General features: G+C 38.9%; 1 protein-coding gene across 1 annotated transcript in view; it reads left to right on the top strand.

Annotated features, from left to right (window-relative positions):
• Window positions 1–15,400, top strand: part of LOC150103698 (cytochrome P450 3A6-like) — a 77,862-nt gene that overhangs the window by 49,488 nt on the left and 12,974 nt on the right. The window contains exons 4-7 of the mRNA XM_090396660.1: window positions 4,193–4,289; window positions 10,565–10,693; window positions 11,412–11,649; window positions 11,791–11,933. Of these exons, the coding sequence (XP_090252786.1) occupies window positions 4,193–4,289; window positions 10,565–10,693; window positions 11,412–11,649; window positions 11,791–11,933 (607 nt within the window). The remainder of the gene's footprint in view (window positions 1–4,192; window positions 4,290–10,564; window positions 10,694–11,411; window positions 11,650–11,790; window positions 11,934–15,400) is intronic.

The raw sequence follows: 15,400 nt of genomic DNA, 5'->3' as shown, positions 1-15,400 counted from the left end.
ACCGGGAAGATTAATCACAAAGCAGCCATAAGAGAGGAGCTATTCCGTCGATGACTGTCGTCAATCCTCGTTCACTTATAAGATTCTCATGTGACGAGAGTTGTCTCGCTGAGGGGAACTTTGGAAACTCGTTGGGGAGTGATTTAAAAAGGCCACCAAGAAGTAAGCAGTGTTTCTTCTAATATTGTCCACTAGTGTGTCATGTTGGGTAAATGCTACGCTCCTCCAAACATGCTTCTTTGCTAATATCTCGTGAATCCCTCCCCCCTCAAAAAAAACCTGAATGTAATGCAGACTTCAAATTCAGGGGCGAATACATTTTGAAACTACATTTTTAATTTGTCTTCTTCACTGAAAGTTCAGACTGAATAAGTAAAATGATTAGCACATCCACGGTCTTTTTTTATTTGTCACAGCAGTGTGTAATTTGGCTAAACATCTCTGAAGACTTTCACATTCAGGGGCGAATGCTGGTCTTGAAATTCACGCTTGCTCTTGTTATCATTCAGGGAGTGAGAGGTGCGATTTTAAGTCTGATTAGCGGAATAATGAATTACTGACCAGCTAAAACTATATTTAGAAATTTATGTACATTTATCATACAAATAGAACATTTATTTTACAAATGATATTCTATCTTTTTCAATTTAGCTACTTGAATCCAAATTCTACCCTCCGGTTCTTCTTTATGAAATGGTCAATAACATCGTCATAAAAAGTTGGTTGTAACTTAATTTTCCCAAGCAACACGCACACTTGTAAAGGCCGGCTGAAGCTCACTGGCTAGAGCTACTTTCACTGCGTATATGCCCTGTGTTTAGGACAACGTGAAGGGAGCGGAAATGGCTATGCGCGCGCATGAAATAACAGTGCTGCAGCGAGGATCTGGAAGCTCCGACAACTGAGCAAGCCAAGGTAGCTTTGACTAGACGAGCAATCATCGGCTTTCGATACGCAACGCAAAGCTCAATTATTGCCGCGCAAGCTTAAGACGTCTTGTCTCTACAAAATGCTTATAAACGCATGCATTTATTAAAAAACGCATGCATTACTTCTTTCTCAAGTAATGAGCTTGCGCAGCAAGCATAGCAATCATGGAGAATTCGCCACTGTTCAAATTCGACTAAAAGCGACCATTTAAATTGTTATAATTAAAAGAGACGTAATGAACGAATATCCAAGTATGTGTTAATAGCTGCACTCATTTGCTGATGTTTTTCTTTAGTTTTTTTAACTTTGACCGACAGACGGCGTGTATTCTACTTATAAAATATTCGTTTAAATTACGAGCCTAGTAGTAGTAGTGGGGTTACTTTAATCCAGATCAAGATGAGATGAGGAATCGTGACGTCATGAGTATGGAATGTTTCTAATTTCCCTGGGGGAACATCTGTGTGTGTGACGTCACTTAGTGTGTTTTGGTTCGCGTAGGAATTGTGGATAATTGTTCGCGTATGGAATTCTGGGTAATGGTTCGCGAATGGGATTGACGGTGATGGTTGGATATAAGATCGAGTATGGAATGCTTGGAATTTCTCTGGGGCACATCTGTCTGTGACATCACTTGTATGTTTTTGTTCGCGTATGGAATTCTGACAAGATTGAGTTGTTGATAAGAAAAGAATTAGATAAGTGACGTCACTTTGTATCTTTGGTTAGAGTGTAGTAGTGGGGGTAAGGATTAGAGATTGGAACTCTGGGATGTGTCAGTATTTGTCAGTGACGTGAGATGAGTTTTTTGTTCACTTGTGGCATTATGGGTAATGATTAGAGATTGGAATTCTGGGAGGATATTTGGTCAAGTGTTGGGATCTTTGGCTCGATTGTGGAACTATGGGAGAATATTTGTCAATATACCAGTAGACATTTTCTAAAATAATTAGTTACTGGATACCACTGGTGAAGAGGACCCCCCCCCCTCAAAACACACACACACACACATTTTTTTTTTCTTTCAGGTTCACATTTTCTAAAATAATTAACTACTGTAATCTCAGTTTAAATGCTTTTTTTTTCTTTCATGTTTTTCTTGTCAATAAGTTATAGGAAACAAAAATACATTTAAATGGAGTGAATGTGGCCTCAGCGAGTCCTGGAACTCAATGGATATGCCATGTAATAATAATAATAATACTTGTTTTATGTAAAGATTATTTCCGTGATTTTCGATTTGCGGAACAAGTGATAAATAAACAGCGTCACTTTAAAGCCGAAAATAATTTTTATTTGTTTATTTTGTTGGAAATGAAAACACGAAAACAAACCTTATGAAGAGTTCTCGATACTCCAAGAGGATACGGAAAGCCACTGCCTTTTATTACATTTGTGTAATACAAGTCTGTTTTCTTAGGCTCAGTTTCCTTGACTCCATGTCACCACATAATACACTCCTTGGAAAGAAGTCAACGGACAATGGCACCCACTTTAAAAAGATGTGGAACCTCCTTTTGCTGCGATGACTGTAACAATCCTACAGAAAAAATTCCCACAAGCGTACGATAGTGATCAATGGGAATTTTGGACCATTCTTTCTGTACGCATGTAATCAGGTCCTGGACTGTTGTGGGGCAGATATCCCTTGACTTCACCCGATGCTCCAAATCATCTGACAGATGTCCAATACGATTGATGTGTCCAATACGATCAAGTGTGGTGGCGTTCATGTCCACAAACCACACAATTACAGCAGCAGCCTTATGACACAATTCATCGTCTTGCTGAAAGAGACAATGGTCAGTTCTTAGAAACGCCACAAAGTAGGAAATGTTGCTTTGGCAAGAATGTTCACATACCTTTCGGAGTTCAATGTTCGTGGCACCACAGAGATCCGAGGCCAAACCAGAAAAAAAACAGGACCATACCATCACACTGCCACCTCCGAATTTCATAGTTGGAGTTACGCAGTCTGGTAAGACACACACACACACACACACACACACACACACACACACACACACACACACACACACACACACACACACACACACACACACACACACACACACACACACACACACACACACACACACACACACACACGTTCATCTGTTCGGTAGAGGGTATAACGTGATTCGTCGCTAGATACTGCATGTTGGTTCCGGTAACGTCGGGCTTGCATATTGCGGTCCTACCATGGAAACCCATGTTGTGAGTCTCGGTTCCGAATGATTTTGCGAAGATTCTTGTTCCAGTGGATACCCGGAACTGCATTCACCCTGTTGGCCTACGAAAGACGGATTTTACGTATTATCCTTCGTAGAACCAATACAGTCACTTTCGGTGAGTGTGGTGGGTCGTCCGTTGCGGGTAATGCTTGCAGTTGAGTCCCTGCGCTTCGGGTGGCCCAATTTTTCAACAATTTGCCGAACAGATATGTCTGCAAATTATCATCCTATCATCCTCTTTCAACTTCTTGTAGCCATTTAACGTGGATATGGTTACATTGATTTGGAAGCATCATCTGCCTGCAATTCATACCGGCTAAAAACACGTGACTCGTTTCGTGGCAGGATTAACCTTACCCATGAGGATGTCCGTTGACTTATTTACAAGCAGTGTACTTATTAATGCATTGACACATAAGTGTAATTTTCTCTTTATTCTTAATTTTCTCTTAAAATTACACGAGAGTAAATTTCTCTTTATTGTGAATTTTCCACAAGTGTACTTTGAGTATGGCAGGGCTTGTCGTGGCTTATCTCGTTTCGTTTACTATTAATATTGAGAAATGCATGTTTTGCCGCGAAGGACACTCAGAACCTGATAGGTTCTGAGTGTCTTGACGAACCATACACACCTATCAGAACCTGACAGGTTTTGCTAGGTGTGTATGGTTCGTCAAGCTTTACAGTAATTGCACGCCGATGAAACTTAAGATAGCTGCGACATTATTACATGGATGGCATGTTTATCTGTGATAACCAAATTCTATTCGATGTTTGGACTGTAATTACAATTAAAGAGTATTCATTTACATGAAATATTAACAGAATCGCATGCAGGACTCAAAATTTGCATAATTGGGCTGACTTGGAGAGGGGGGCTCTTGGGAACGTCGTGTTCTGTAACAGATGTCAGCTCCCTTTTTGCAACTTAAAATCAGCATTAAAATATTACCTTGCCGTATGCAATGTTTTTCTCTCTTTCTTTTTTCATGTATTCATTTTTAATCTTTGTCGTGTTTTCTATTTAGCTACTTCCTTGGAGCCAATCCAGTTCTTCTAATAGCAGACATCGAGCTTCTCAAGCTAATACAAATCAAAGACTTCCAAGACTTCATCAACCGGGTGGTAAGTTGTCTTTGGATGCTTTTTATTCGTTCAAAGCTGCCATAACATTGCGGATTACTAAATTTTCTAGAATTATCAGTTTTTAAGCATTTAGTTGTGAGATAAATCTTTAAATATGGGCTGAAAATTATAAAACCAAATTATGAAAAATAAATAAATAAAAACAAAATTATATATATAATTATAAAAGACAGTAATGCTACAAATTTAACATAAACACTGCTGTACAAGTGATAATCGGGAGACTGATAAGGTTAAAGAAAAAAGAACGAGGGCCAGAGCCATATAAGCGAGAAAAACATACATGTACGCAATACAGTCAGTATAAAATCCGACTGTATTGCGTACAGGCTGATTTTTGTTCCTCTTGGAAATGGTCCTAGCTGATGAAAGTGATGATAGGTCCTTGTGATTGTGGAAAAGGCGATTATTTTTAACTTTCTGTCATCACATGACGTATTAGTCTTTGATTGCTCCTCTGCCGCATACTCATAACACAGTTCAAATAAACAGCGAGAACTTACATCATTTGGAGTCCTCACTGTGAAAATCAAACTTAAGTTTGCAGTTGTACTACTAACTTCCGATGCAACGAGAATTAATTTTTTTTAAAATTTATTCCGAGTAAAATTACTTTCGATATACTACTATAAACCCTTCTCTGTGTGTAAGGGGGAAAGAGCGAAAGTATATACGTACGCTCTCGTTATAGTATTTCGGAAGTGAAACGAGCTTGTTAACCAAGTGAATAGAAAAGTCGTTTCCGATCAAACTTCGAATACCGCCTCGGCATGAAAGACTGCGAGTGGAAGTGAACAATTGTCCTGCTTGAGACAACATCCTACTTAGTACATGTCTGAAGTAGTTTGGGGAAAAAATTCCGCGTTTGGTCTGCTGTTCCGAGTTTTCCGATTTTATTTTTAATATATATCATCCCCTCACGTGAGCGGTCCCAAGACCTATCACCTTGAGAGTGCTGTGTGTGAATAAGCGGTTAGAAGGATGAATTTGTGTATGTTTTTGAAGACCGGAAGATTGTAATCATCTGGGAAAAAGGCGTGGGGGAACATTGTTCTAAAGAGAAGAGGTGTGGGGAATGAAAGCAGTTGATGAGAAGTTGGTTTGATGAGTTTCGAGTTGAACTGTGTGGGTGTTGACCAGCAGTTGCTCACGTTCCTATATGATGCAGGAAAGTGGAGGATGGTAGCAGCCAGTTCGAAATAATTATAGAAGAAGCGTAATGCACCAACACCGGGTTTATGGGAAAGCAAACTCATCATCATCATCAAATTCCTGACATGTATCATCAAGTGGTGTATAGGATATGATAGTACTATATGAAAAGTTACGTCATTACTAACTTCCTGTCAACAATTTGTCTCCAAATCAACCTGTTATCTGTCAAGACGCAACATTATCAGATCTTTTTGTCTTCATCCAAGATATAGATGCATCAATCTATTTATATCTTGGTCTTCCTCTGGGTGCGTGGCACCGTAGTAGTGCAAAACGTGCAAGGTTGAGAGTGACCGGTAGAGGGACAATCTATAGAAAACGAGACATGGACAAGGCTTTGTTCAGACTTGCCAAGAGGAGAGCTAATCTTTGGCATGGGGTATCAGATTTAACAAATACGCAGATTCCACCATTCTTATGAAAGACATCTTGGAATCTCTAAGGAGGAAAGTTATTATTGTAGAGGATGATTGTTGTGGTTTAGCGATGAATGGCATATCAGGTTTGGATGTCTGCAGGTGGTGGTGAATATCATTCATATTAGATTTAAGAATTTAAGAATTAAAACCTTTCATGTTGGTCAATTCAATCCGCAAGTTTTTTAATTGCATAGAATTCTGATTTTGTTGGGTTTATGGGTATACTTTTTTTTTCCAATTTTTGGAGTAGTTTGATATTTTAGAGACTTTATTGAGGATTGTTTGTGAGAATATTTTGTAACCTCTGTAACTCTAATTGTTTTTTGCACTATTTATCGTGTTGGCAAGTTAATTAATGGAAAATTTAAGCAGCAGCGCCATGCAGCGGAGGTGAAGGTCTCGGGGATCGTTACTCCCATACCGGTAATGTACAGACCAATCCAAGCTGGCTTCGGACAGTTTCTCATTTGCAAGCCGCTGTACTTGGATTCCCTCTAGCAAAACCTGACAAAATAAGCAGCAACAAGATTATTCGCATTTGATCTAGAAGCCTCCCGATGAGATCTAGTCTTGTGTATTTCTTGATGACGGTCTGCGGGGCCGGCTTTACACCTGCATCTTTGAATGGAGGCGATACCGTCTCCCTACCTAAAATATTATGTATGGAGAGCATGAACAGGGAGGCCTTCATTCGCACTGCATATAGAAGAAGGAGGGAGGGAACAGAAACCGTAAACCCTACCCCAGAGACGAAACATGGCAAGGGCCACTTTTTTACAAACGTTAGTTTGCAAAAAAACAGGACAATGAAAGACATCCAACACCTGGAGGTTTAGTTGGCATTTCTACCAGCTAAGGAACGTCTCATTTTAAGGCCGCAATACTTGTCTCTCCACGAAGAGACAAGTATTGCGGCCTTAAAATGGGTATTGTCTCTCCCATTGTGGAAATGGGCCATACTATGGGAAGCTGAATTGGCTGGAAGAGACTATGTATTGCGCGACTACCAGCTCAAAATGGCCCTATCTCTATCTGTCTCTTTGTTCACTTACCGTATTAATGTAGAATAGGTTTACAATCTATCATGGTGGGATTAACAAAAAATAAATGAAAACTTCTCGAAATCAATTGCTATTAGATCAGTTTTTTTTTAATTTATCATATTTTTAGAAATATAACTTAAAATTTATTATTGAAAAACGTGTATGAGAATTTGTTATTTGCCATCAAATATCGAAAGGGCGAAAGACAGAGTCGAGAAAAGCTTCATGTAGGGATAATGCTATGCTGTTAGTTAACTTGTACAGAGTGTCCCAGAAAAAAAATAAAAAATAAAATAAAAGTTATTACGAAATATGGCGACACTGCCTCAACTGCTGTTGGCACAACTGCTCACCTTCTGTCCACTCTCTCTCTCTCTTTCTCTCTCTCTCTCCGTAAACCAAATATTGCCACAAAACAAGTCCATCTCTTCGCTCCGAGTCATCTCCTTTCTCAATAAACGCAGATCTGTGAATGGATCTACCAAACGCCAATTCTGGATTCTTTTAATTCTTCTTAGTCCTAAAATTTGCTTTTTAAATCACTTATTTCTGATTTAATGTTTCATAAATTCACTCCGAATCACTTATTTGTGATTCACCACACGAAGGGTCTCCCTGCGGCGATATTTGCCTGAAATATCGCTTTTATTGTTCGACCGCTTTTTGCTGTTTTTATTAACACATTTGTCCGCCCAAAAAAGAACTGTTGCGGCCACTTCTCACTGTTGGTATCACACAAGCGACTTCGGCTTCCGAAATATTCGCAAAAGTCACAGACGCAAGGTCCAGCTGAGGTTGAATAAGAGTCTGCTTCTTAGAGACAGTCATTGCAATATTACTAAGCGAGCAAGTCATGTTTGGTGTGTCGTTTCCGCCTCATCAGGTTGTGGTTTGTTAGAGAAGGATGAATATATTACTGAATCGAAGCGAAAAATAAAGATGGATAACTAAAGAGTTAAAACAACAACAGAAAAAACAGTGTACATATTTGGGAAGTGTGCTGTAATGATCCAAGAAAGCAATGGAGATCCTTGGATTCATGTCTGGGTAAGCACAAAATATTTCCCAATTACTCGAATCCGAAAACTACAGCGAATGGAACGCACGCATTCTTTGCAAACATCAGTAGCGTCGTTCGTTGTGGCGCACTGCCCAGTGGGTGGCTCTCAAACCTGATTAAGAGGTTTTTAAGTCGCAACTTTCTCTCAGAAATCTCGGACTAATCAAGGCAAACTATGATTAGTTTGTAGGTGATCAGTAACAAAGCTGTCAAGTATGACGATGTCCTGAATGATACTTTTTTTCTTCCAAAAATCTCTCGTTCATATTATAAGCAAATCCCTTTCAAATAGCGAATTCGTAACTGAGTTGTTGTTTTTTTAATATAACGCAATTATACACATCTTCAAAACAGGCGATATCTATAAATACACAAACTATAAGGGCCGATCTCTCTCTAAACAGTTTTAAGAAAGATTCTTGATATAGCAATGAAAATGACACTTATTAAACTCACTGACTTCTCTAATTCTATTCGATGAGGAGTTTTCTAAAAACAGAAGCAATGAAATGAGCTGATTTTATAAATGAGCTGATTAAAATTCGTGTTTATAAATGAACACGAATTGGCCGTTCGTATTCATTTATAAAAGAACACGAATAGCGGTAAGAAAGCCGTTTTTATAGACACAGGTGTTTTCGTCTCCGTCAATTATGCCACAGTGTTATGTAGGAATTATGGGAATGAGCAACCCTACTGTTTCAATTGTATTTCGAAAATAGACAAGAAGCAGTTTAAGTCTGCAAAGTTTCTGCCAAATTGCACAGTTTACCCAACAGAATCTTAAATTTTTTTTTTTCGGTTATTATCACAGTGCACTTAGGCAGGTATAACCTCTCCTGCATCGAAATAAACATTCAGTTATTCTCGGTGAATAGCACCCCATCCCCAAGCAAGATGATATACTTTTCTAGATTCATCAGGAAATAAAGCTTTCAGCGCCACTTTGCACTCCAAGCACTTTTGAACTCTCTTAAGGAAAAGTTGAAAAATCAGAAGCAATCTTTAAGGGAGGATTAAGACTATCTATATTAAGAAACGTTGCTCACTTTTTACCTAGACAGACACTAATGCACTTCATTACAGTTTTCCTACCGATACTTGATGCATAATATCTATTTATAATGCGCAACTATGTCTAACGTATAATACCTACCTACATACGAGAAATGTTCTTTGTATATACTGGCTCAGCAATAATACTTACTTCTTATTTACTTTAAATATTTTACTTATCCCTTAGATTCAAATTGAAACATTCTAGTGCACACCATTGTGCACCAGAATGTTGCACAATGTTGTGCAACATTCGCAGCTTATGTGCAAAATACTTAGTCATGTGCATCACTATGTGTTCCTGATAACTATTCAAGAATGCTGCTGGTCGGTAATCGCTAACAGTGTTGATAACACAATGGAAAAAACAAAATATCTTTCGGAGTTCGATAAAAGGCGTATTAAGGACGAGCTACGGTTTCGAGCAGAACTGATTGTTTCCTCAAAAGGTGAAATACCCCGGGTATTTAATCAGTTGATAAATAACCCACATTGCCCGTCTAAGAGACATGACTATCGTCCTTGGACAGTCTCTCAGGAACTAGATCGTCGTTGTATGAACAAACAGAACTCTCATGTGCAGCAGCTGACCGCAACATTTAATGAAGGTTGTTCCTGAATCCCATCTCACTGAACTCCGCTCAGGTAATTAACGAGGATCAGCATTGGCAGTCGCATGACTATATAGAAACCACTGATTTCTACAAAGAACCGGAAGGTTCATCTACAGTGGTGTCAGAAACACGGTGACTGGAAGACTGATGCACAGATGCTGGAAGACTGGAGAAAAGGTCATGGAGTCCGACGTGTCACGGTACACCTTGTTCTGTACCGATGGTAGGCAGAGTGTTTGGCGGTAGCACCATGAAGTAATGAATCAAGCTTGCCTTGCAACACAACTCAATGTTCTGAGTTCTGGAGGTGGGCCATGATGTTCTGTTGGTATGGAATGGGTCTCCTGATATTGCTGGAAGATCGGCTGTCCTTAGATGCAATCCAACACCTTGCGAAATCAATGCCAAACCGCACGTGTGCTGTAATTAGGGATAAAGGAGGTCCATCGCGATATTAAATAAAGTTTCTAATTCGGTGGCCCATATGTGTATTTGATATGAAATTCGCTAAGGAGAAGAGGAGATGAAACGTAAGTTCCGGGATTATATATGAAGAACTTCACGCGCCGGTTCCGAATGAGTGTGCAATAAAATGCAAAGAAAGCGTCGCAACAATATTATAAATTAATTTTCTTTATTGTTGGTAGGAAAAGAATACTTCAGTGGTCTTCAGGACTTGTTATAGAATTTAAGAGCGAATTAGTATTAATGTTGTTTCATCTCGATTGTATCCACGTCCCCAGTGCAACTTCTTCGAAATATTCACTGGATCAGAACATGCGTAGTGGCTACCTGCTGTCTACAGATTACGTGCAAATTCTGACTGATTTTTTCACACTTTTGACAGCCTATGGTTCCCGGAGATTTGACATCATCCAGTACGACTCACTCCGCCCTCACAATCCTTCAGGGACGTCGGTGGAAAGAGATCCGCAGCATCATCACACCGGTGTTCAGTGGCAATACCATGAAAGAGGTGAGTACAGATTACTACTTTCTCTCTCTCTGTCGAAGTCAATGCCCCCCCCCCCCCCGCCCAAATCCTTTTCTCTTGTGTGTTCCTTTCTCAAGAACTTTTCACAACTTGAAGGACAGAATTTTTTTTCCTTTAGAGAAGAAAGGAATGTTTGGAAATTCTGATCGATTTGGTGTTTGAAATGTTTTTAGGTTAATATGAAAATTCTGAAAAATTCTCTCCTCCATATTTCTTAATAGATCATCTCCATTTTAAATTATAATTAGCCGGTACTAATGCTTTATTATTATAGAATATTAGAATTTCGCTAATAATAATAACAATATTCGCCGCCTGATTTCGCGCCTGGAAGAATCTTTTCCATTTCAGTCGGTTTTCTTGGGGTCATTCTTTCGAAATTTGGATCATTTTAAGTTCCGAAAGCGACCGACGTTACAATTGATTTATTTTTGTCGCTCATTTTATTCTTTATACTTTATCTAATAGAGTTTGTATGTGAAAAATGTGTTGGATGTGGGAGTTTTTCCTTCCCCAAACTTAGTTTTTTACTTCCGGCTCTTATTCCAAATAATAATTTATTACTTAATTGAATTTATTATTATGAAATTATTAATATATTGTGTTATGGCGATTAAATTGCTCATTTCTCCATTATATTATATAAATTAATTTTAAACTGTTTAAATTAAACAAACCTTTAAATTTCTGTGTTGTGCAGGTGGCGCCAATGATGGACTCGGCGATTTGCGTTATGCTGGACCAAGTGGAGGAAAAGGCATCTACAGAGCAGCCCTTTGACATTTCCCACATGTTCCAGCGACTGACCTTGGCTATTATGGCCTCTGTCCTGTTTGGATTGGATTCGAAAGTCCAACGAGACCCGCAGGACCCTTTCTACTTGAACAGCCAGACCGTACTGGACGCCAAACTGTCGCGGCTCCTGATACTTGTTACAGGTTAGTTCGCTCACACTTGTGCTTCAACCTGAAAAGGATTTCTGTCTGTTTGTGAATGCTGCAGTCGTTTTTATTTTTGAGGGATGGGAAAGAATGTTGGATGCGAGCAAACTCCATCTTGAAATGTTTCTTTTTTTGCAGCTTGCTTCCCCGAGACTCTTCCTGTCACGTCGTTCATCAAGAGAGCCATCGAGCTCGTGAGGTACTTCTGCCATTGGCCGTGTGGTCACCAGCTGCTGTCTGCGTGCAACAAAGTAATCAACGAAAGGCGACGAAATACCTCGGTAGGATACGTGACTGTTTACAGCACCTCCGCACTTGATCGTAAATTTGCGGCTCTGTATTTGAATTTCATTGATGGATTGATTTATGGTTTGCATAATACTACATTTGATCTTCCTGACCGCAGTTTCCAACTTTTCTTTTTTCAAAAAATAAATAAAATATTTTCCACGATTATTTTTCTCCTAAAAATTTAATCTTTTAGAATAAGTTCAATCCAAACAGAAAGTTTCTTTATTTCACAAAAAATTTCCCGTTCGACAATTTCATGGTCAAATTTCTTAACATTTGTATGTGCGTAAAAGTAATTTCGCTCTTTCTTTAGTAATTACTTTTACACACCAACATTTCTCCTACCCTATTTTTCTCACCCGTCCCTTAGGGCGACTTCAGTCCCCTAATGAGGGGATTACGACGTAGTAATGCAGCTCGCTCGTCACTCCACTGCTGCATTCCTTAAGAGCAAGTATTCATGGCTGTAGATCTGTGTATGTTCACGTGGCCGGTTTGCCTGTTCTGGGGGGAAGAAAACCCCGAGTTTCCTGGAGAAAAAACCCTCACAATTTCCTCACGTCTTGGATGGGATTCGAACCCAGGTCTTTCCGACCAAAGGACCGTCTATACCGACTGAGCTACGGAGAGGCCGAGAGTTCATTACTGAAAATACGTCTCTTTTTGACATTTCGATTTCCTTAATACTGAAGTAGAGATTTTGCTCTCGTAAGGCTGCTGCCTGGTCTCTGAAGAGAACCAACCAGTTCGAAACAGCTGTCAGGCGAGTGAAATCTTTATCAAATGGACTAATAAAAGGCGAATATATGAAAGCTTGGGCAGCGCCGATGTCTTTTAAGTAGCCCAAGCTAAGGTAACTCGGGAATGTCGAGGATTGTATTCTCGGATGCTCTCTGGTCAAATCACGAAACTTTCATTGTTTCTACAAACATTCGGCTTTGAAATAATGATGGATCTTTAATATCCACTTTGCTTATGTAATTCGTATCTGCATAACGTTCCATAAAGGACAATTAACATCATTGAAAAATAGCGATCTGCCGTACTCCTCAAGACGGATGGAAGCAGATCATCCATCGGCGAGGATAACTGAAATGACTTCGATGAAGCCATTTCAGCTATTTATTCAGCAGTTTGTTTGTTGGTTCGCTTGTTTCAGTTTCATGCTTTAGAATTCTTTTCGGCTGTTATAGAGCACCATTGCAGCGGTTTGACAAGTGTAATCAGAAGTGTCATTGTTAGCAACACTCCAAATGGATCAATCATTTTTTCAATTATTTGGACTTCGATGCTCATTAGACTCGACCTCAGAGTTTCCACCTATTCCTCAGTAGAAATTATACAAAATACGCGTTGCATATCTTCTAGCTTATGTGGGAACATCTCAATATGTTCCCATATAAGCAGTTTGTTTCTTTTATTTTTGAAATCAATGTGTTCCTTCTCTGTTTCTTGAAATTGGAATCAGCTGTTATTCCTGCTTCAACGTGATACTAAAAGTTATTTTTACATTTTTCTGATACGATGCGAGAATTCAACCTTGAATAAGCAACAATAAAAATTCTAAATAAATATTCAGGTACAGGAAAGTAGTGGTAGAAGCCATTTCAGTATGTTGTATGGGATGTCAAAGAAATGTAATTATTTGATGTTTAAGCCGCAGTTTCTTGATTCATGGGCTGGATTACTGTTTTCTTTCTCTATCGCCATTATGTTATTTTTCATGTATTTTACGTTTAGAATTTTTTGGTGCCTTCCACTTAACGTGGTAGGCTCAAAAGCTGCTACGGTGAAGTAGCCTGTACAAGAATTAATACCGAGAAGGGGAAACTCCTACCGCTTCCCTTAGTAGCTAACTAACTCGTCTTCACTTGAAATTCTCCAATAAAGGTTCTTTGCATCTCAGATGGTATTCAAATCCGTGCCTTTCCAACCAAAGCACACCATGGATACCTACCTACTCAGTCAGAGGCATTTGTATCTTGTTCAGAGTTTAATTGTTCAATTGTTCATTATGCTTGATAACTCTGCTATTTGAGTTATATTTCGGACTGCTATTTACAAGCATTTGAGCAGCATTACTGAGAGTCTGCTCACCAAAGACTGGAGTGACTGCTAGAAAAATCTACGCGTTGATGATGAAAGCGATTGCACAGAAAGGGCTTGACGAACAGTCGGGATGGGGATTATACATATTACGAACCAGTAAAATATGTAAATGACCTCCGAAATTCTAACAGTATCATAATAGTAGAAGTAACAACATCAACCACAACACTAATTATTAAAAAAGTATGCCAGTAAAGTATTCTAAATGGCAACCCTCACCTCACTCACAGGATAAAGAACTAAGGATTGTTTTTAATTTTTATTGATTTCGTGTTTTTTGTATTTTTATTCTATTTTTACATAGTCCGGAAACCCTGCTATAGAGAAAAAATGTGGAACTTTTTTCAAGCCACTTCAGGCCTCCAGTAAGCAGAACGATTGTCTCGCATGGATGATGAAAACCTTATACGCAAAAGTCATGGAAGATTTGAATAGGTTCATTGTTCCTTCTTCCAGGGAATTTGATCTGGTCTGGCATAGACGCTTCCTTACCAAGAAGCCATTTTACGTCCTGTCTTTCTATTTGCATTTTGAGTTGTCAGTTTTTTCTTTAGTCGTTTACTGCAGTGGATGTTTACTCTTTTCAGATTTCTCCACCAATATCAGAGTATCTCCGTGGGTTCTGTACTTATATTCACGCTATTTTTCCTACGACAGTACATTCCGTTCCTCCTCCTCCTCATCTTTCACGTGACAAACCTTGTCCAGATGATCCAAGCTTTAAGGCCTACTACGACCAATATCCTAAACATCTGGACAAAAAAGAGCACAATACATTGGAAGCAAGTAAGAGTTTTTTAAGAGTCTGGTTTCTTTATGACAAGAAAGAGTTCAGTTCATTAATCCTTCCCTTTGATAATACTTAGATGCCTTCGCTTTTCTTTAAACATATTTGAGCATTTGCTGTTCAATATTCATAAACATTTTACCTTCAAATTTCCCCACTGAACCCCTCATCTCTCTCTCTTTATTCCATCATCATTCCATCTTCCTCTTCTTTGAAACAGACTTCTTCCCTTGTCTTCCTCTGCTGTTCAAGAAGCTTTCTTTCTCGTTGAGATTCCTTGTTTGTCGTTAACCACTTGCCCATACGCCACTGGAGTGTTATAAGTTTTCGACGTGTAATACGTGTGGGTTGGGATAATAAAAATCTTCTTTTTAAATAAGGATGGTTTTAAAGATGTATGCGAAACTTTACCTTGTACATTTAAAAACCAGACTCTTAAAAAACTCTTACTTGCTTCCAATGTATTGTGCTCTTTTTTGTATATTCTGAAGTTTGTTAGTTACAATTATCAATCAGACCACATATGGATGAACGAGAGATATGGGGAAAAACTTACTGATA

This window comes from Typopeltis vanoorti, chromosome 8, assembly GCF_054136105.1.
Source record: "Typopeltis vanoorti isolate ZY-2024b chromosome 8, IOZ_Tvanoo_1.0, whole genome shotgun sequence".
Classification (NCBI taxonomy): Eukaryota; Metazoa; Arthropoda; class Arachnida; order Uropygi; family Thelyphonidae; genus Typopeltis; species Typopeltis vanoorti.
Note: the sequence above shows the minus strand (reverse complement) of the source record. Positions and strands in the feature narration are given on the sequence as shown.